We start from the raw sequence: 14,736 nt of genomic DNA on the forward strand, positions 1-14,736 counted from the left end.
TTATTTGACATTTAACTTAAACCATTTGTAGCTTACTTACTACTTTGGGAATCTTTTTTGCTTTCCCCCCAAAATTCTTTGTAAAGTTTTGATGCTTGAGGGCACATGATAAGAAGGACATGTGGTATATGAGAAATGGTAGCAATGCCAGGCAATGAAAAGCTGTTTTTCCAAAATCCTAAGCGAACATCCTGTCAGCCCAGGACACTCAGACACCCTCACACCCACCTCTTTTACAGTGTGATGTATGGTTAAGAAAAGAGGCTTTAGAATCAGATGGTCTTAGATTTGGGTCCCGATTCTGCCACTTAGTAGCTGAGTGACCTTGCTCCTGTTACTAGACCTCTCTAAGCTTCCATTTCCACATCTGCTAAAGGATTTACTAATTGCCTCGCCATATTGTCAGAGAGATTAAGTGAAATGATGAATGCCGGGCGCTTAACGCCAGATGTGGCGCTGGGGAGGTGTTCCACAAATGGTGGCATCAGCATCTTTATTTGCTTGTCCAGAACCGACCTGAACTATGACTCCTGCCCCTCGTCTCCCAAAGAAAATGTATACTTCCATCTTGGAGCCGAGAAGTGTAACAGGTTGGAACTTAGAGATGTTCTGGTCCAACCACAGAGTTCCATACAGGAGAATGCCAAGTGCCTGAGAGATTAAGAGACGTGCCCCAAGTCCCATATTGAGCGAGTGAACCGGAATCCAAGGGCTTCCACTCCCTGCTCAAATGGCTTCTCACTGACTCACCTGCTTCCCATTTTAACAAGCCATTTTGCCCCCTCTCCAGCACGTTCTCCCCTCCCCCAGCAGCAGGCACACGTCTGCAGTGCACGTTCTCTATCCCTGGTGTTCCAGCAGCATCTGTGGTTGTGGAGTCAGTGTTCACTAGAATAGAAGCTGGAAGCTCGCCTCAGTGGAGTGCTCCTGGTGTGCTAGACTGTGCTCTTATCCCATTATCTTTGCTTTTATCTCATTTAATCCTCAAAGGAGCTAGTGAGATGGTTACTGTCATTGCCCTATTTTATAGATGGGGAGGCTAAGCCTGCAAAGTTTCGTACTGAAAACAGTCACCTAGATGATAAGTGATGGAGCTAGAATTTGAACACAGACCTTTTTGATGACCTTAAGCACCCACACTGGGTGCTTGAGGAAGGAGTGATGCAGTGGTGCCTAAAAGGTGACCCTTGTATCTCTATCTGAGGAGCTGGACTCTAGAGAGAAAGTATCTGATCTAACCATGCTGATAGATAACTCCAAGGCACAATATTTCTAAACTGAGGAAGATTAAAGAGACAAAACAACCAAGTGCAGTAGGTCAGCCTTGGTAGGATCTTGGCTTTAAAATAGAAAATACAAACAAAACAGAAAAACAGCTCTAACAGCTGTTAGAGTCAAACAGACCTTTTGGGACAATTAGAGAAGCTTCAGGCCAAACTATATATTGAAAGGTGTTATTGCAGAAAGAATATTTTATGTCTTATTATATATTAAATTATTATTTAATAAATATTCTATATATTTATACTATATAGAAATATATAGTACATACTCATATATAATATTAATACATTATTCTGATAATATATTATGTGTATTTATATATATTATATAATACATACTATACACACATATATGTATTTGAACACACACACACACCCCCCAAGTACTGACACCGGTACACCAGGAAGGTATGAGCAGGTCCGGGAGTCAGGGACAACAGCGATGATGAATTGAGTGTCCCGTGAATTTGAATGAATGAAAGCAGGTGGCAGGTGGTCAGTGATTAGAAAGATGACTGTCTGTCCTCATAGCTCAGACCAAACCTTTGTGCACTGAATCCTAGTCCTTCCATGTCCGCCAGAACATTGTCCTGCAGCTGTCCCATCTCTCTTCTGCATCTTGAAAGTTTGCTCTCTTTACTGAATCATTTCTGACAATCTGCGAACATGATGTAATTTGGATGCATCATAAAAAGCACCCTTGACTCAATCTGGAAGTCAGCCTTGACTTTCCAGAGCACCCATGTTCCTGCTGTTCATTACAGCAGAAGAGTAATAGATGAGTGAGACCCTGCCTCCTCCAAGTCCTCTCTTCCCATCCTTTATTCTATTTTTTAATATTTCTTTATTTATTGGCTGAGCCAGGTCTTAGTTGCGGCATGCAGCATCTTTAGTTGCAGCATGCAGGATCTAGTTCCCTGACCAGGGATCGAACCTGGGCCCCCTGCATCGGGAGTTCAGAGTCTTAAGTATTGGACCACCAGGGAAGTTCCTTCCCATCCTTTCTTGAGCCACCATACTCAGGTTTCCATTCCCGCCACTTCATCGAAACTGTCCCTGCCAAGGCCACCATATCTGGTGATGGATTCTCAATCCTGATCTCACCCTATCAGCAGCATTTGACATTTCTTCTTTAAGCATTTTCTCCACTGACCTCCAGGACAGGAGGTACTTCTCTTGGTTTGCCTCCTGCCTCACTGGCTGCTCCTTCTCTTTCTCCCTTGCTGCTTCCTCCTCATTTCACTGACCTCTCAACACTGGAGAGTCCCAGTCCTTTGAGTCATCAGCTCATACTCTCATGACCTTAAATATCATCTATTTACCTAAAATTCCCAAACTGAAATCTCTAGCCTAGATCAGGGCTTATATATCCAGCTGCCTATTCAATATCTTCCCTTGACTATCTAGTAAGTATCTCAAACTTAGCACAACTGAATCCAAAATCTTTACCTCCCTCTCCCCCAAAATATATGCCTCCTGTGGCCTTCCCCATCTTATTAAATGGCAACTTCCTTTTTCCTTTTGTTTAAGGTAAGAACCTTGGAGACATTCTTGAGTCCTTTCACACCCCACATCCATTCCATCAGCAAACTCTTCCAGATTGACCTACCACGTATGATCCAAATCTGACCAATTCTAACCTCCTCTGCAGGCCTAAGCCACTATCAGTCTTGCTTAGACTATTACAGTGTCTCTTAACAGGCCTTACTTCCGCTGAATCACTCCTTCACTCAGAATGCTCCAGTGTCTCTCTCACTCTAAGTAAAATTCAAGTCCTTGCCATGGTCTCAAGGCTCCACGTCATCTGTCACACTGTCCCCTCTCCTCCTGCTCTCATTCCTCACTGTTCTCCCCCTTGCTTACTCCATTCAAGCCACAATGGCTTCCTGACCGTGCTATGAACACAGTGCACACAGTAATTTTGGAACCTTTACATGCATCTCCCATCATCCTGGGAGGACTGCCCTTCCCCAAGAGATCTGCATGGCTCACTCCTCCCCTTCCTTCAGTTTCTCATCAAATGTCAGCTTATCAGAGAGGCCTTTCCTGATCACCCTCTATGAAATTGCTTAGACCCCCCCCCCACCCCGCCAATCAGCCTTTCCCCATGAACCTGCTTTACTTCTCTGTAGAGCACTTTCCTGTCACCTGGTGTACTGGAGCTGTCCATGGTCCTCTCCCCCACTAGAAGATAAATGCCGGGAAAGCAGGAACTTGTGTTGACCCATCACTTACACTGGTGGCTGATACTTAGTAGGTGCTCCATGAATAAATGGACGGATGAATGTAGGTGCATTTTAGGGAGCGCCCCACTTCTCCAGGCAAGCTGCAGAACCTAAAGGTAAATGTTGGCAGGGTTTCCCAGTAGTGGGTTCACAAAGGTGGCCCAACAGCCTCACTGAAAATGTTGAAACATTGAAAAAGCTAACAGGGCCTACTCCTTGCGACTCACAGAGTGGTTGGTTAGATTTGGGGGGAGGGTTTTAAAGAAAGAACTGAGCAGGGGCAAAACGATGGTTCTCTATATAGGCAGCTTGAGTTTCCTGTTTGACCAGAACGTATTAAAGTATTTGTTTATCGGTTGTGAATTATTTCAAGCCAAACCAAGCTCACCTGATGAACTACACCTTCTGATGTCATTCAAACACAACCAGGTTTCACCAGGTTCTACTAACCCTTCTGCTTCTCGCTCAGGAGCTTTGAAAACCTGCTGAGGAAATGTCGCAGATCCGTTTGGTCACTTTCCTGCCGTTTTGAACGTGCAATTCTTAAACGCCCGCAGTTGGTGGGATGTGTAGGAGGAGGACTTGCCTGACTCGGGATGGGCGGGGATGCGCGGCGCGCGGCGGCGCCTCTGACGCTCGGTCCCGGGTCTCGCTTGCAGGTGCTGGGTGGTGGAGGACCGCGAGGAGGAGGAGAATGGGCCCGCCGCCAACCCCTACGACTACAGGAGGCTCCTGCGCAAAACCTCCCAGCGCCGGCGCCTCGTTCAGCAGGTGTAGCCCTGCTGCGCCGCGGCCAGCGCCGTCAGGATGTGCCCGAGACTGCGGGGTTGCCGGGGCCATAGGAGGGGACCCTTAGGCGCTGCGCCATTAGGCGCTGGGGCTGTGGCCCTGACCTTGGCAGGGGCTGCCTGCTGTGCTAGCCTCTCGAGTACCCGGGCCAGCTCGGAGGGCGGAGAACTGAGAGCCCCTCGGACGCCACGTCTCCCCGCTCCTGCATCCTCCACTCCCACCAGCCCGCCGGTTTGGGCATCCCTGGCCCTGGCCCCCAATGTATGTCTTTGTTCACTTGTTTGCGACTCCTTCTGTGGACCAGGCTGCGCCTGAGCTCTGGCCGACCCCTCCTCTCTCTTTTGGGGTGACTTCAAAGATTTCGTCTTTCTTGGAAACGTTTTACCAGACCCGCGGGATCCTCGCTAAGTGGGTGTGTCTGTGAGGACAGAACAAAGCCCGGGGGGTGAGGGGTGGGGGCGGCTTTGAAGACGAACTTCATCCCAAACTCGCACTTTCCCTTCCCTTCATCATTAAGGTTATTAAATAAAGGAAGTGCCTTGGAAAGTATGTGGCTTCTGGGGCTGGTCAGCCAGATTCCCCTTTGGGCCCAGGCTCCTGCTGTCTGCCTGTGCAGGTGGCAGGTGGCAGCGCCCAGGGAGGGAGGGTGAGGTGACTTCTGTCTCCATCAGCGAAAGACACCCCTCTCCTCCCAGCCATCCAAACAAACATAACATTTAGCTTAAAATCCTGTGCTTGAGAGACAAGCGTGTCTTCTAGACAGATCTCCAAATCCTGCAACACACAGCCTGCTCACACACACAGCCTTCCCACCCCCCCACCGTCTCTCTCACATGCGCGCGCGCGCACACACACACACACACACACACACACACACACCAGTCCCTAACCAAGGTGACTTCCTTTGGCCCCGCCTATAAAAATTCTAGTCCTACCAGTGAGCTGAACTATCAGATTTTTAAGGTTCTCCTAGTCTGCAAATTTGGGGCCATCTCCACTGCTCTGGTTTTTGGTGTATTTAAAGTGGAGGGGAGGGCAGTGGGTGGCCAGCCGTTTGCCTTCCTCAGTTGGCTGCATTTTATTTAAAAACCCAGGTTAAGCTCTTCTGTGAAAGTGACACCCTCCGCGTCTACACAGCCTGGAGAGGGTGATGGAAGGTGGTGCCGCGGTTTCCTGGATGACTGAGTTGGGAGAAGGGTTTTGGCTGGAAGGGGGCTTGTCTCTTCTGCTGTTGTCCCCAGCTCCTGCATCCATGGCCCCAAGCCAGGGGACTTGGGGAAAATATTCTAAGAGAGAGTGAGGGTGCGTGCAGCTGGCCGACAGCATTTGGTGAGCGAATGGCCCGGTGGTTGGTAAGGTTCTCTCTAACCCAAACAGTTGGCACTGAAAGGTCCCCAGTGATGACGCATACAACCTCTTCCTTTCACAAAGGGGATCCCGCGAGAGAGGAAATCTCCCACTTCAGCAGCGCTGAGCTCTAAGGCCAAGTGCACTGGAACCCAGCTCCTTAACCTGGGTTCATGCCTCGGCCTCCATCAGGGCTGGGACCCAGAGGGAGGAGCCACCTTGGCAGTCCGGACAGACGGCAAGGCTGCAGGCTGGGCCCAGCCCATGGAAGAAGCGCTGCAGGGCACTTACCCTGGGGGTGGGGTGGCAATAGGGGTTGGTGGGGTATCTGTAACCCAAGGTGGCCTGGCCCCCCTGCCACTACTCACCTGTCCACCCGCCACCGGGAGGCCTTAGGGGAATAAAGCAGCTCTGCTTCGTGGTGGGGAATAAAACAGGCCTCTTCAGTCCAAGCTTCTGGAGTGGCCCCTGCAGACTAGAGCCCTGTCAGCCCTGCCCATTGCTGGATAGAGAGGCAATTGGGCTCTTCCCTAAAATCCCCCTCCCCCCCCCCTTACTAAGTGGGACTAGAAAAGAGAATAGCAAACACGCGGTGAAAGGTTGCAATGTTTTTGTTTTTCTTTTTTCTTTTAAATGTCTTTGTTTTTTCTCCTTTTTCCTTCCCTCTTTTCATCTCTTCTTCTTTGTCCTTCGACACTTAAGCACTGGGAGGACACCAGGGAAACTTCTACCAGGCACTGTTCCTTGGGAGGCCTGCAATGCAATTTCTGGGCAAACCACAGACAAGAAATAGATCAGCCAAGGAAACCAGCCCCAGCCGGAGGCCCCTGGCGCGTGGGTCTCTCTTCCCTTATTCGAGGAAGACCTTCAAAAGCTTTTCCCCAGTGCCGGCCTGCCTCCCCTTCCCATTCAGTGGCTGCCTCCTTTGTGAACTAATGACTGTAATTATTACCTCCCGAGCTCTTTTGTTATCTCCAACCCCAAGCCCGAGTGAGGGGGAAGTGGGATCTTTTGCGAAATGAAAGTCTTTATAAAGCAAATTGCCGTCTGGAGGGGGCTGGCTTAACGACAAATCAGATACCGTGTGCATCTGAAGAGGGTGTGTTAAATAAAAAACGCAAATACCACCATTAGGTTCAAAATACTCTGGATTTGTGGGACTCAATGCAGGTTACACAGTAGGATTTTGTCATCGAGTTTTTGAAAAAAAATTATTAAATTAGGCGTTGTGATTTCTACCTTTCTATTTTAATGTTTCTTTCTTCGCAGCTTTGTGTGTGTGTTAAATGCTTGTTTTAAAGAACCTTTTTGTTTCTGACCACTCATTCGTAGTAGAAAAGTTCTGCAACTCCAGCCTGCTGACTTGAAGGGAAATGTGAGGATTTCATGTGGATTTAAGTAAGGAACGGGTCTCTCCGACTAGTATCCGTGCTGCTGGAGCAGGAGCTGCAGAACAGCCCTGCCACCAGTGCAGACAGCCACTCCACAAAGCCCTTACACCCTGGAGTTGTCACTTGGATCTACTGGAGGACTGGAGCCGGGAGCTCCGGGATGGAGGGGTGGAATGCAGGAGACTGCAACCTGGCATAGGCCTCTTGGCACAGCAGGATCTATGCCGAGCCTAAGGCCGAACCCAATCAGCGCCCTTCCCTGCTCCCAGTTCTGGGCCCTGGTCCGGCGGCCACGGTGAAGATCCTACGGACCCTGCAGGCTCGGGCACGTGGGAAGAAGACAAAGCTTTGTGCGGAGAATTGACCAGGCCTCTGCGAGCCTGGTGGCACAGGACCTGGGCTTACCCTAGGCTGCCCCCCGGCGCCATGATGCCCTTCCTAAGAGAGGGTCGAGGGATGGTAGCCAATACTGAGGATCCATGGGTTTCTGCCTTGGCAGCAGCTTTAGTAACTTGGTTTGGAGATCAGAGAAGGAACATCCTGTGAGCACAGTGGCAATGAAAGGCGCTCGCCCAAGGGGAGCGGCACGCGGAAGAGTGCGCGCCACGGGAGACCGGACGCAGCCGTTTCCCAGCTCGGATCATCCGCACCCAGGAGCTGCAGGGCGCACTTGACACTGATCTCGGCTGCCAAGGGAAAGCAACGCGAACTCAAGGGTCCCCAAATTCTCAAGACGCCCTCCCTTTGTTTAACAGCTTGTAGAGAAAGGAAAATGTAAGAGAGGAGATTATGACTTTCTCCGGAAAGGAGAAACCCCTTTCCACCAAGCCTCGGAAATAGAGAATCCCCTGTCTCCCCCCACCCCCCATTGTGAAGATTCCCTTGGGGGAGGAGGTGGTCATTGATGTGAGGCCCGCTAAAACAGAGGGCCTGGCAGGCCATGCCTTCTTTCCGCCTTTGGAAAGCTCAGATTGCTTAGTGGAAACTCGGCGAACACTTCCCACGCACACGCAGATTCCTGTGACACATGAGCAGCGGGCCCTTCCACGCCTCCACAGGCCAAGGTCATCAAATGACCCGACGCCATCCCCCAGCAGCCGTCAGTCCTGCCGGCTCTAACTGCTCTCCCTAGCCCCCTTCCAAGAAGTTTCCATTCATTTTATTTATCTGCCCAGCCTGAGGCCCTTGGTGATAGATTCCAGCCTGGATTTTAATTGCCTCAATCAGCAGTCTTTCTCCCCAGCCGTCAGTCAAACCCTGGATAGTGGGTTCGGCGACCACGCGCTCCGAAGCGCAGAAATGGCGCGCCCCCAGGGACTGCGCGGCTCAGTGGGCAGGCGTTAGGCTCCACTGAGGAGCTGAATTGAGCCCATCAGCGCATAGGAGCCCTTCCCCCACCGTCCCCTCCCCAGGCTCGCGAACCGCTCCGAATTCCGGCTCCCGGGGTCACAGCGACCTCAGCACCCTCTTGGAGTAAGGTGGCACGGAAATCGCGCCCTTCCCGGCAGCGGGAGCCAGACCTCAAACAATACACCAATCAATGCAAATAAAAGACTGTCTCGGACACCCTTCCCGCCTCGCCAAGGTCTCGTGCCTACCCCTGCTGAGGCCGGCGCGCAGTCAGACGCTCTAGCACTCTGGACAGCGCACCCGGCCCTCGGGGGCCTCCTGCACGCCTCCCACCCGCTCGCTCTGACTCCAGCTCCGGCGCACGGTCTTGCCTCGCACTCTCACGGTTCAGCTCTGTCCCTCTCCCGTTTTTCCCTCCGCCGCCCCATCATCCATCCCTATTGGGCTCCCTCTGTTTCAAAAATCGCTCGGGCGCTCAGCGCTTTCCCATCTCCTGGCTGTGAGGACCCTTCAATTCACTTCCCTGTGCAACCTCCGAAGCTTTCAGAGCATTGCCACGTCTCTAAACTCTAATCCCAACACACGCGTGCGTGCACACACACACAGACACGCACGTTTCCTGTCCCTGTGTGACACCCACCCTCTGCCTGGCGGCCGCGCAGGTCCCCGCGCGGAGTCCTCCTCCCGCCACACAGACGCGCACACACACACTCACGCACGCGCGCGCGCAGGGCCGAGCGGAGGGCAGCTCGCCGACAGTTCGCACTCATCCTGCTCCAGTCTCACAGCGCCGATGGCATCTCCCGGCTCCGGCTTTTGGTCTTTCGGAGCTGAAGATGGCTCCGGGGATCCCGAGAACCCCGGCACAGGTAGGAGAACCGGGACCTGCAGGAGGCGAGCTTTGCAGGTGGACTGGGGTTGGCGGGGCTGGGGAAGATTGAAGGAGGTTTTTCCACCTGCAACAGGAAACTTCGGACACTTAGCCCTGCCCTCGGGGTGGGTCTCTGATGATCCAAAAGACCAAACCCCGCACAGGCTTTTACCGCCTGGGAAGATGCCTAGAGGATCTCTGGCCCTTTCCGCTGAAATCTGGGAGAGCTCCCAAAACACGGCGGCGTCTCTTTGACACGGAACCCGTGGGCCTGGGGCACTGCCACCATCTTGGTGTCTGGACCCTGGAGAGGGACGGAGTGGTGGTGGGGAAAAGAAAACTTGGAAAGCAGGGGTAGATTTCTTGGTCTGGAAGGGGAGCTTGCGAGGAAATGGACAGCCTTGGTGTTTAGGAAAACAAGCCCAAGCGAAGCAAGAAGGGGACTTTGCCCTAACCAAGTGGCACCTGGAAGGCAAGTGCAAAGGGCCGCAGTGTGGGCTGCTCCTTGGGGGACAAAGCAGCCAACCGAGGGTCGGGACAGGCTGCCAGGCTCCCGCGCACCTCCGGCACCTACCCTCTGTGTCGGGTCCCAGGCAGCCCTTCCTGGACCGCGGGTTTACTGACGTCGTTCACAAAGGACGAAATTTCTCACGTCGGTCTGCTATTTTCTTTCTGCTTCGCTATCCTCCTGCCTGTCTTGCCTTGCAGCGAGGGCCTGGTGTCAGGTGGCCCAGAAGTTCACGGGTGGCATCGGAAACAAGCTGTGCGGTGAGTGCAGGTGTCCGGGGGAGGGAGGCGGACGTGGCCAGGAGCCTCGGGGCCCGCAGGGGCAAAGCCACCTTCTCACCTCCGCATCTCACCCGAGATTCAGGGGCTGGCGGGGGCCTGGGAGCCGGGCCGGCGGGCGGCTGACCGAGATCCGTGCTCCGTGTCCTTGCCCAGCCCTGCTCTACGGAGACGCCGAGAAGCCAGCGGAGAGCGGCGGGAGCCAGCCCCCGAGGGCCACCTCCGGCAAGGTCGCCTGCGTCTGCAACCAGAAGCCCTGCGGCTGCCCCAAAGCGGAGGTCAACTACGCGTTTCTACACGCAACAGGTAAAGGCGCCTCGCGGGGCCCCGGGAGCCTCTGCCCCTCGCCCTGCCCCGCTCACCGTGGCCAGGAGGGACCCGGCACCGGGAGCCTGAGACCGGGCATCGAGGTGGAGGGCGGAAGCGCACCTTAGGAGAATCTTCAGCAGACAGCGAGAAAAGCCGGGCCTGCCCCTTCGGTTAGACCCCGACCTCGGCCTCTGCTTGGCGCTGGGCGCCCGCTTTCCAAGGGAGCTCCGGGGCCGCGGCGCCCTCCCCCCAGGGCAGCCCTCGGGTCTGCCAGTGGCCGAGGCGCCCGCGCGCGCCCCAGCTCCGGGTCCGCTTCTCGGTGCCGCTGAGGCCTCGGGTGGGATGCGGTTTCCATTTCAAAATTGCTGAGATTTTCTGTGTCTTTAGATCGCAAGAGTAATTTGTAGCTGTGACTTCACGGGAGAAGGATTCCTGTGAGACCTGCGTGAGGCTTTACTTCCTTGCGCTTACACTCCCGGTCACCCAAACATATGCGCGCGCACTCACGCACAGACACAGACACACACACACAGACACACACACACACAGACACACACACACACACACACACACACACACACACACACACACACACACAATGTCCTTGCAAGCAGCGGGCCTTGGTGATAGGCCAGAGATCCTAACATTGCATGATCCATTTTGCCTGATTTGCCTAAAGGCATTCCTCAAACATTCCTGACTTGAAGTGTTTCCCTAATCATTTAAGATGATTTACTGAGAAGTAACATTTAGGGTGAAACCCGGTGAAACAGATGAATGCAGGCAACATTCTCTTTTAAAAAAAGAAAGAGAGAGAGAGAGAGAGAAAGGAGAGGAAAGCAAACAAGTTGTGAACTGAAATGCAAGAAATAATCGGGTAGGGAGAGAAATCATATTTTTTTTTTCATTCCTTCATCTTTGAAAAATACCTCCCCTTTAAAGAAGATGTTCTGCATTTCCAGAGGATTTTTTTTTTTTTTTAAGCGTAAAATCTCTTGGTTCAAAGAGCATTTTTCAGATGAAGAACTTGCCTGGATATTTTCATTGTAAAATTAAAATGTGGCATTTTGATTCCGTTCTTCAGACCTGCTACCAGCATGTGATGGAGAAAGACCAACTTTGGCGTTTCTGCAAGATGTTATGGACATTTTGCTTCAATACGTGGTGAAAAGTTTCGATAGATCAACCAAAGTGATTGATTTCCATTACCCTAATGAGCTTCTTCAGGAATATAACTGGGAATTGACAGACCAGCCACAAAATTTGGAGGAAATTTTGATGCATTGCCAAACAACTCTAAAATATGCAATTAAAACAGGTATTGTCTAATGAGAAACAATAAAGCTCTTTTTTTAACCATCTTTAGTTTTCTATAAAAATGTTTTGTTTTATGAAGTTAGTGATAATTTCAAATTTACAAAATTATTTTCTTCATTAAAAAAAATAGTCATGATTAGAATGATTCACATCAAAACACCCTTTGCCATTATTCATGCTTGTGAAGCTGATAATATCAGAAAGGTTATCTAAGTATAAATCGTCAGATTTTACATTCCACTATTTGGCCATGGAAATTAAGCATTGATGTAGAAGCAATGATTTGCCAGCAGCGGCCAGTAGAAGTGACGCAAAATAGAAAAAGAAAAGGAATCTAGAAACGAAAGCTCAAAAGGCATGATCCAAACAAAAGCCCAAATACTGATGCCGTGCTGCTATTTCTTTGGCACAGAAATGATCAGAAATTGTACGAACCGCCCCATGTAATGGTTGAAGCAGCGGGATAATATTCTGGCTTTGTCTCAAATGGCCAAGACTTCAGATTTGCACTCCAGGTTTCCTCTATTTTTAAAGAAATGTACACAAAAGAAAACACAATACAAACTAGCTTAACAATTCAGCCATGTTACACAAGGATGTGTGTGTTTCCTAACTACTCTGTATATAAGATAAAGAAAAAAAAAAGGAATAGAGGGGAATCAGATATCCTTAGGGACAAACATTTTTAGTGTATTTTGTATTTATTGCTTTTTTATAGTATTCTTCATACTCTATCCATTTTATAGCCTCGGGTGTAACATTTATGTGGGTGCACTCTAAGCTTTCATTTTATCTACACAAAGTCAGCTATTCATCTCCCCAGGTCATGCTTACCCCTTCCTTTTCTACTTTGCTTCTAATCATCCTGATACAGGGTGGCACTACACTTCATTAAAGCAATAAAAATAAGCATGAATGAATTTGGGGGGAGGGGAGACCTCATGGATCTGAATTGATTTGTAGCCTTAAAAAAGACTTGCTAGCAAGTAAATGTGAAAAAAATCACAAAAATATCAATTGCCATAGAAACCTGATCTTTTTCTTTGCAAGTTTTGAATTACATGAACTATCAGTATCATTCTAATCAACGACAAATTTTAAGAACATTTGCTCTGTGACTTTTAGCCCTTTGTTTTGTTTTGTTTTTGTTTTTGCATGTTCCTTTTACCAACACAGAGGAAAAGTATGCATGGAAGCCTTGGGAAACTGATTTCCTGTAGTATTATTATGCGCTTTTCTGAAACTATAAACTTAGAATTAAATACGTAGGGAAAAGAATTTAACTTGAAGATTTCTGTCAAACTCAGTCTATGGAGTATGATTTTTGAAGGCTTCTTAGATTTCATTCTCAAGTATATTCACAGAGAATCCACATGATGTATGTACTAGGCATGAAAGATGTTTTTCCTTCCAGATTTTCCTATATCTGTAGGTGCAAACCTGAGCAATGCTTTTAATTCATTTTTCTTTGACCCATTCTCCAACCTAATGTTTGAATATGTTAACAGTAAATTGCTACCTATTATTTTTATTGCTACCAAACCAAAAAGAATCTATAAAAATGTTTCACATCTTCATCCTTAAAAGCTGGTGGTGTCTGAAGTACAATTTAAAGAGTTAAGGTAATGGGAATTACAGGTCAATGAAAGAACAGTTCTGTCTGTCAATGTCCCATTCAGTGTCAGGAAAAGATGGGCCAATTCAATACTTAGATTTTGCCATAATGCTTGTGAAACTGTTGGTCAGTGTAGCTCTAATGCATTTCATTTAAAGGTCAGTAAAAAATGTGATTAGGTTGGATTTCTGACCAAGGCATATCAATATTAATTCAGTATCAATATTATCCATAACGTGTGCAGTCTTCTGGTCCTTCCTCCACCCCCAATAGCATTTCAAATAGTTAACAGCTGTCACCTTCCTTTTAGACTGGCAAGTTAATAGGTTTCACGCTATAACTTGTATTTGACAACTAGTACTATTAGGGTCTGTGAAGCTGTTACCATCACTGCTACCATTAGGCGTGTTAATGCTTCTCGGGAGATTCTTTTAGAAAATGAATATTATCATCTGCTTTCTACTGAGAGTCCTTAACCTAATTTCCACTTGGACTCCAGGGTTAGAGGGAAGTGAGGAGCGGGGTGGGGTGGGGTGGGGGGGAGTCTTCATACATTGTTAAAATTACCTCTGTAAGAAATATTGGAACATAAATCTGAGAAGTGCTGAGAATGATAAAATTCTGGAATAATTAGCGTTTGCTAGCATCGTTAGGTTTGGTGGTGGTTGTGGTTATGGGGGGTGGAGGGATTAATGTTGTCTTGAATCTCTGAACTCAACCGTGAGACAAAGCGACTGAAGTGTCAGTAAATGAGGCCATCCTTGGGTGTGTGTTGCTGGTCCAGAGACAGCAGTCTGGACTGACTGGGGGCCTCCTTCCCAATGGACTGTGTCCACCAGAGTCAGAACTGCCTGGGGCTGGTTGTTCACAGAGTCTGTGCATCCTTCCTGGCTCATTTGGTGATCTGTGGGGAGTGGTCCAGAGACGGGAGCAGCTCTAATCTCTGGTTTCAAACTCGCTGTCTCCCGCCTCCTTGGTGGGGCGCTGGCTCTACAGCAAAGGGCCGGGTGGGGCAGCAGCTGCAGCAGGGGGGCAGGGCAGCTAGGGCAGCTAGGACAGCAGGCAGGCAGGTCTCGGGGATGCACCGGCAGCCAATGGGTCCATGGGAAGAGAGCAAATATAATATTTCTGCAGAAATCAAGAGGACATGTTGTTCTGATCTGTCAAACCATCTCCTTCCTTATTTCCCCATCGTTATCAGTGAATGCAAATTTTGAGGCAGGAGAGATTTAGATGAAATAGACCAAGGTCAAAAATTTACAGAGGAAGCAAGCCAAGGAATCAAAGCACCAAACTTCTTTCCACAGTTTCCTAAAGTCATCAGGGTGACTTGACCTTCTGATTCCCTGTGGCATGACACAAGTCTTGGGATCCCTCTCAATTTTCTGCAGAGGTTTTCCTGCCAAAGTTTCCAGAGACTTAGTGTGTGATCATAGATACCAGATTCATCCAG

The 14,736-nt window shown here is 49.6% G+C and overlaps 2 protein-coding genes across 2 annotated transcripts in view; both read left to right on the forward strand.

The window, feature by feature from the left end:
- MYO3A (myosin IIIA) overlaps positions 1-4,285 on the forward strand; it is a 197,314-nt gene extending 193,029 nt beyond the window's left edge. Inside the window, exon 35 of the mRNA XM_057732602.1 lies at positions 4,168-4,285. Within this exon, the coding sequence (XP_057588585.1) occupies positions 4,168-4,285 (118 nt within the window). The remainder of the gene's footprint in view (positions 1-4,167) is intronic.
- A 4,862-nt stretch (positions 4,286-9,147) lies between these two features.
- GAD2 (glutamate decarboxylase 2) overlaps positions 9,148-14,736 on the forward strand; it is a 67,399-nt gene continuing 61,810 nt past the window's right edge. The window contains exons 1-4 of the mRNA XM_057732047.1: positions 9,148-9,254; positions 9,965-10,024; positions 10,199-10,348; positions 11,436-11,669. Coding sequence (XP_057588030.1) covers positions 9,179-9,254; positions 9,965-10,024; positions 10,199-10,348; positions 11,436-11,669 — 520 coding nt within the window. The 5' untranslated portion in view covers positions 9,148-9,178. The remainder of the gene's footprint in view (positions 9,255-9,964; positions 10,025-10,198; positions 10,349-11,435; positions 11,670-14,736) is intronic.

Source organism: Hippopotamus amphibius, chromosome 4 (genome assembly GCF_030028045.1).
Source record: "Hippopotamus amphibius kiboko isolate mHipAmp2 chromosome 4, mHipAmp2.hap2, whole genome shotgun sequence".
NCBI classification, from domain to species: domain Eukaryota; kingdom Metazoa; phylum Chordata; class Mammalia; order Artiodactyla; family Hippopotamidae; genus Hippopotamus; species Hippopotamus amphibius.